This window comes from Loa loa, assembly GCF_000183805.2.
Source record: "Loa loa unplaced genomic scaffold supercont3.55, whole genome shotgun sequence".
NCBI lineage: Eukaryota > Metazoa > Nematoda > Chromadorea > Rhabditida > Onchocercidae > Loa > Loa loa.
This window is the reverse complement of record NW_018108235.1, coordinates 193082-200638: the sequence shown is the minus strand read 5'-3', so window position 1 is coordinate 200638 and position 7557 is coordinate 193082. Positions and strand designations below refer to the sequence as shown.

Below are 7557 nucleotides of genomic sequence, written 5' to 3'. Positions count from 1 at the left end.
ATTTTTTAAGCAATCTTCATTCTTTTAAGGATGTCAGGAGGACCCTAAAACACGGCGATAATTTTGGTTTGGTTTCAAGATAGCGGTAGATGAGCAAAGTTTTGCCAATGTCCAGAAAGTTAAGTGTTTGGTGGGAGATGTATTATAAACTATTCGAGACTACATTCATCATGCGAGGCGTCCCATTTGAAAGCTTTGGCGACCCGTAACCTATTTAAAAGTTATTTTGTAATAAATTCCAATTGATCAAACAAATGATCGAGAGCTGAAAGCGACTTTAGAAGTGAGTGAAAGATGTTAGTATAAGTTGTAAAGAATTTGGAAAAAGGAGCCGTAGGAGTCGAATATGTGACCCGTTTCATGCCTCAAGTACTAAATTTGAGGAGAATAGCGTAATCAAGTAATGATCAACGATTTTGGAGCAGCGCAGTCAATGAAACTTCCGTCTTACTTCCCAAAGGAAGAACCAAAAGCTAACAACACAGGATCACAACCCATTGGTAACAATAAGCTAATATGCTTCTTAAAGATTATGATTATGTCGCTACTGTCTCGTGTTTACATGCTATTTTTTTAGTTGTGAAGTTTTATTTAGGTTCTTTTTGTGGGAGTTTTTCGATGATTGATCCAGACAAGTAATTTTGACAAATGTTTCATTGATAGCAGAGAATTTATATTTCGTATACATTGTAGGACAATTATAAGAGAATATTACGAGTAAAGTCAATCACCAAGTTGTTCTTCATTGTCATCGGAGGGAACATTTGGTGGGGATTTGATTGAAGTTGTAATTTAGCACAGATTTGAAAGAGTATAAATGGTAATACTGATGAAGCAAATTGAAGCGCACAGTTAATCGGGTGAGCTAAGAGAGTTTCTTTGTCCTAACTCCTTATATATTTTAGACATTGACTATAAGCATGATTATTGAGTGGAAGATCCGAGTTAGATAAGTGATACATGACAAATTTGAGAAAAACTCTAAATAAAGCAGTCTTTATACTAAAATTCCGTATTATGGATTTATTTCAGTCATTCCACATATTTTCGACAATTTTCTATGTTAAGAAATATTTCGATTATTCCGGCATTTGTCGTGTTCCAATTGTTGCCCTGATTTCTTCTTTCTTCATCTCATATAAGACCGAATTATGGTATCTACATTAGAAATACCGTTACTTTTTCACAGTACAATGCGTACAAATAAATATAATCGTTCCTTTACAACTATATATTTCGACACTTGGCAACCCGATGATCTCTGTTACAAAAGACAGAAGAAGCAAGATCTCGTGTTTCTTTCTTGGCTCATTTTTGTTTACGTCTAGCACTGGCGACATATTGTGATTCTGTGTTATTGGCTTTTCTTCCTTTTGGGAGGCAAGACGGAAGTTTCATTGATTGCGCTCTTTCAAAACTGCCGATTACTATTTGCCTACACCATTCTTTTCGAACCTACTACTTGAGGCACGAAACGGGTGACATATTCTTCTCCGGCTTTCTTTTTTTTTTTTCAATATTGTTCGATATTCCTCCCTATACTTCCAGTTGCCTTAGCACTCTCTCACTCCTAAAATCACTTTCAGTTATCAATCGTTCCGTTTAATCGGTTGTAATTCATAATAGAATAATGGTTTTTAATGGCTTCCGGATCTACCAATCTTTTTTGATCATCCCCATATTCTAGCCTAGGATCAGCATTCAATTCAGGTAGTAATGGCTGGTAAACATTTGAATTTCACTTTACAGCTTTTATGCTCGCTGTGCTAACTGATGCAGTTATTCCCCTGAAACATTAAGTTCTGGTTCCTGTATTCTCCTCATATCCTTTGCATCTTACAGCACTTTCAATTTTGGTCGCGAAAAATCCAGCTACACATCTTTATTGATGCCGTCCAGTTCATTAATGTGCTTTAATATAGATCTTGAGTCCTGAGCATTTTCCCTTATATTTTATACTGCGTACACTACTCTTCATTTGAAAGATGCTGCTCGGGCGGTATTACATCCAACTGTCTCATCCGAAGAACTGTCTTTTCCATTTGCTGTCTTTCTAGAAATGAAGAACGTTAAAAGGAACTATCTCTTCCCTTTACCCATTTGTGGCTTCTTGCAATGCTTATTGACATGCGGAATGGTCGGCGTATGGTGTCAGATATTTCTTTCTGCTTTAACACACAAGAAATTAGGTAAAATACAGCAGATCAAGTTCAATATGCAAGAAATTAAGTAATTGGACATAGTAAAAAACACAGAAGTTTAATTCTCATGGTAGTCATAGATTATTCAAGTTCTGCTCTGTATATAAATTACATATAAATATACTTCAGATACTTGTCATTGCGGGAGTGTAATGCTGTTATCACTGCAGCAGTTGATTTGACTGCTTCATTGATATGCAACCGCAGATGTTTCCAAAATCCAGTCACTTTTTGTAGCATTTTTACTTTCTCGATCCAGCCATTTTGCACTTCCATTTATGCCCCATAATCGGCAATTTACCATCTAAGCAGTGTGCAAGGATCAAATTTCATTTTCGCAAGTAATGGGTTGTAGATCCCAGACAATCGTTTCTGTCCTTTGTCATGAGACATTTTTTTTTCTCTCCTTTGTCGTGAGAGATTGCATTCATCGTGTTATTGTCAACGTGATAGATGCTTTCTATCCTTGAACTATTATTTTTAATTCTGCGTAAAGACATGAGCAGTTCAGTTATCGTGATATGGGAAGGTAGATATGTCCATTTCAGATTTCGCTAGATAAAAAAAAAGTTTCATACAATAGTAGATGAAGGGTTAGTAAATCAGGAAGCGTACTCATCGAAACGTTCAGTGTAATTTGCATATTTCTGTATTTCGTTAGATGAACAATTTGAGTACGATGTAAGAATTATTGAATATCGTACGTAAACTAGGGAAACATTGGCAGTACGGTACTTTAATTTAAAATCTAAGATTATATATATCATGCATTCCCTGATGGAACATAACTCAAGCTTTTGGTAAAAAAGTACAAAATCATCACACTGGTTTTTCCAGTACAGTGTACGTGTTAAGAATGGGTTCGAATGAAGTGAAAAGCTGTGGTTGACGACTTTCTGTCATATGATGAACTTAGTTATATATTTGTGCATGAATCTAGCGTGTGCATCATCAACATGCTCGATATAGCTTATGCATTTCATTGTACGTTTACATCATTTTTATAGCACTTTCCAGGAAAGTGGTTGAAGTGACTGGATGGATTGTTCGGTGAGTTGCTCACGAGTTATTTCTTATTTCGTTTAATGCTTTGCTAATTCTTACTTTCTTGTTATTTTATTTTTTCGATATGTTTTGATTTCAATTTTCATTCCATTGCCTATCTTCATTTCTCCCTTAAGTCCATCTCTACCTCTGTCCTCCACCATTGACCCTTTTCTAGACCAATTTAAGCGCCTGTGTTGATAAGCAGTATCATATTCATATGTTGTGGGAAACATGTCGCCTATTTTCAGGAACTTTGGTGTCTTGCATCTGTGGATGGCGGCGAATGCAAAGAAACTTTCGATACTTACGATGAATTCGAGGAACACTTTTGTCAGAAGCACCTTGATTTGGCATTGTTTGCTTGTGGTGCTAAGGGATGCACAGCTCAATTTGGAACGATATTACAAATTTTCCGCCATTTAGCGATCTGCAAACGTCGTGGCAAAAAGGTTACTCGGAAGGAGAAACACATTTATATTTATTGCTTTTCTTTTCTTACAAAATGACGAAGGTAATGAGATTTTTCTCATTGATTTTTTTCTAGAAGCTTTCTTCTCTTTCTCTATCCACTCAACAATATTTTAGCATTAATGTTCAGATTCCATAGAAATCATCATTTCCTTTCTCTTTTATCTAATCTCCTAAATTTACAATTTGTTCTTAATTTCACAGCTTAATGGGCGTTACAAATAATGGATTTCCAGATAAAGCTGTTGCAATATTCGGATAGTGCATTGGAAAGTTTGACAGCATTGGACCGGGCGAAGTTGCTAGCAGTCCAGTGCTGTGTTAAAAGAGGTATTAGAATTTAAAAAGCAAATTGCAAATTAATAATGCCTTCTTCTTAGTCAGAAAAAGAAATTCCATTGCATTGTTTTTAGCAAAACGAGCGGGTGAGTTGGCTGAAATTGATGGTGATATCACAACTAAACGAAGTGGAAAGTCAAACAGTGCTCACTGTGCTCATTTCAGTGCTCAGTGCTCACTCGGTGATTTTTTCTTTTTATAAATATTTTTGGAATATATTTTAAATTGAGGACGTAAGAAGAGTGTTTCTATTTATTTTATATCTAAACTTTTTAATTCCAAAAACCAAAACCTAAATTAAAAAGGGTGACAACTTGAAAACTATTCTGAAACGGAAGATTTTTGCATCATCAGTTGTTATGATTGATTTCTGTATTGTACTGTTTAGTTACAGATGGAATGAGCTTTTGCAGTTTACTGGATGATGAACAGGTTCACGAGTCAGTAATTGAACCACCTAAAATTCAAGTGGAAGGTCAGGTCATAGTATAGAAACATTTATATGTGTTGTGGTTCGACGTTTAATTTTTTTCTTTTGTTGCGGTTTAATTTCATAATTCATCAAATGCATACACGATTAGTTCTGATTGATCTGAAAAAGTGGCGATAATATTATATATTTTTTTTCCCTGACTTGCACGTTTGAAATTAATGCTTTTTCCTACTCATGTTTTAATATCATTCATTTAGACGATTGGAATTATAGGGGATCATTTTTTATAAGCTGACTGAAACTTATTGCAGATATTGAGCCTGAACCAAACTTTTCAAGAAAGGAACGCGCTGTTACACCAGCAAGACAGGCAGCATGGCGGCTGAAGGAACAAATGCTTTTGGAAGAAAAAATGAGAAAGAATAATGTAGTGAAAACCTTCTTTTAATAACTATTGGCCTAGTCACTATTAGGATGGGGAAAATTTTTTTTTCTGATAAAAAGTAGCATTTGCCTACCTCCAAATGTTAACTAAAGCAATGAAAAAGTATAATTCGAATTGTTTTTACTTCAGCTCTTTCCACCTACAATGAAGATTGCACTGAGATTAAAATTTAGCGAACAATAATTAAGCCAAGGTTGAAACACCATAGATGTATTACAAAGTTTCCGAACTGTATTTACCAGATGGATTTCAGAAACCACTGGAAAAGATTGGTGGACACACGCAAAAAAAACAGAAGAAATTGCCAGTGAAAGTAACTGACAAAACTCGCATTTCAGCTCTCATTAACGATGATCCAAAAAAAGCGGTAAAAATAAAGGGAATGAGAATTATATGTACAGTTTTTCTTGTAAGGCATGTAAATATATTACTTTAATCAGTCGCTTTACCCAGTTTCTGATTCGATAAAGATTTTGGGTAATATAGTTTCTCCTGTTGTGTTAGTTTTTCCATTTCATTGAATGCTACTTTTTTTTGATTTTGGCGGATTTCAGAAACGTATATCGAGCCATCTTCAAACGATGGAGTCGGGTTTGTCTCGAGATTCTGCCTTAAGTAATACTTCATCGCTTTTATGAAGAAGTACTTAGAAGTACTCTTTGAATTCTTTTTTCAACCAAAAGAAAGATGAACTATACTAAAAGATTTCATGTGCATCACAGATAAGTGTGCTATGTACAGGAACCATCAGGCATCGTAGAAATGCCGGGTTATTCAATGTCTGCGTTTTAAACCGTTTCCAATTCATTTTTATATCAAAACCCTTAGGAGTTTAAAATTTGTAGGAACCGTAAATTCGAAGATGCCCTTCGAGTCATTAAAGGATATTATGTATGCTAAAAGGAGAGCCAGATTACAACGGGAGGATAACACTCAAGACCGAGTAATCTTTCATTTGATAATTGCCAGAATACTGTTGCATTATTCAGTGTAATATAGCCTTAGTAGGAGCAAAACGGCATGAATGAACCCAACAGAAGACTTGCAGTGAGAGCTAGCTATTACGCTATTTTACATGTTATTCACCAAATAGTCATTATTATTTGAAATGTATTCCGTTTCCCTTCCTGTTTCCAAGCCACACTGTTAAATTGTTGATATTGACATATACCGTATGAGATGTTCAGGTCGGGTTTTTGAAACTTAGCATTACATACTGTGGGCTCTTGAAACTTTTATGTTCGTACCATATGTAATTTTTACTGTGTAGAAGCAAGAGATTCATACTGTCTTTCTCTAAAGTAAATAACTTCAGATGTCAACGATTCAGAAACAACCCAGAGTCTTTGAAAGTAGTCTTCCAGCTGGCCCTAGTAATCCTCCAAAAATGCATGGTATGCAATTGGCTCTTTTTGCTTGTAGAATATTGTTAATAACTATAGTCAAACGTAAAGAAGCACTTTTGTCAGAAGTTGGCTTCTTCACTGTATTTTTCATTTTATGCATATGTAACGGTTATTGGAAAAGTTATGTTATTTCCATCATTTCTTTATTCTTTTGAGTATGTTACAGATTTATCGCGAACACGGTCGTGCTCATTCGAACTTACCGTTACTCGACCTCCCGACTATTCGGAGTTCCTAAAAAATCCTGTGGTAAATCCGACTTTTCATGAAATACCTCTTCCTCTTTCTCTACCTCCTATTCTGCCGCTACAGATTTCACCTGTTCAAGCATCAAATGGTCATCAAAATAATTTTGAAAGTGATCGTTTACTCACGAAGACCACTCTAGTATCGCAACCAACAACGTTTTCTAATTCCGAAATCATACAGCAGAAACGTGGTTATATGAAACCGCATGGAATTCTGCGAACGGCAAGAATAAAGTATCTTTGAGGGTGTAAGAGTTGTGCTAAGAAGTGGAGGAGTAAAAAGAGTAAAGAAATACTGTTGAGAAATTTTCCAGTACCATTTACAATAATACTTCCTTGCACTTTTAACTTCTACATTCTACCACTGATCTTTTGTTCATTTGGAGGAATTTCTTAAATTCTGTGAAAAAGGAATTAAAGAAGCAAAAGAATTTTTTCTCTTAGACAAAAATTCTTCCACTTACTCTTCGAAATTTTTTCAGAAAAAGCACGGATTTCAAAATCTAGTAGAAACTGTGGAACAGACTGGTCAGATAGATTTCGATATCTTAAGCTTGTAAGTCATTTACTGTTTTTTATTTTGGCAAAAAAAAACAATCTACAAAATAATAGTAAAATATACAATTTTTCAGATTTTCCAAAAGATTGAAAGAATGCAAACTTGAACATCTGAAGGTAAGCACGCCACAGGCAGAACAATTTGAGCAACTGACAGGTGATGCTATATTTTAATTGGTAATTTAATTATGCTTTTTTTTTTCTTGACACTAATATCGTTAATCAACGGATGTCTTGCATGCATAAATAAATATGTGAAATGGGAATAGCGCAGAGAAGCTATGTAATATATGAATTTGAATTCAAATATGTTTGAATCAGCAGAATTATACCTTCCAATCTTTAACAGAATTATACCTTCCAATTTTATATATATATATATATATATATATATATATATATTCTTATTATA

At 34.7% G+C, this 7557-nt stretch overlaps 1 protein-coding gene across 1 annotated transcript in view; it reads left to right on the top strand.

Moving 5' to 3' along the window:
- The first annotated feature begins 3208 nt into the window (after positions 1–3208).
- The window catches only part of LOAG_17269 (hypothetical protein), a 6834-nt gene continuing 2485 nt past the window's right edge, over positions 3209–7557 (top strand). The window contains exons 1-13 of the mRNA XM_020449929.1: positions 3209–3251; positions 3497–3697; positions 3953–4046; positions 4130–4237; positions 4450–4530; positions 4800–4915; positions 5187–5300; positions 5488–5548; positions 5779–5876; positions 6249–6327; positions 6506–6810; positions 7070–7143; positions 7220–7302. Of these exons, the coding sequence (XP_020306479.1) occupies positions 3240–3251; positions 3497–3697; positions 3953–4046; positions 4130–4237; positions 4450–4530; positions 4800–4915; positions 5187–5300; positions 5488–5548; positions 5779–5876; positions 6249–6327; positions 6506–6810; positions 7070–7143; positions 7220–7302 (1426 nt within the window). The 5' untranslated portion in view covers positions 3209–3239. The remainder of the gene's footprint in view (positions 3252–3496; positions 3698–3952; positions 4047–4129; positions 4238–4449; positions 4531–4799; positions 4916–5186; positions 5301–5487; positions 5549–5778; positions 5877–6248; positions 6328–6505; positions 6811–7069; positions 7144–7219; positions 7303–7557) is intronic.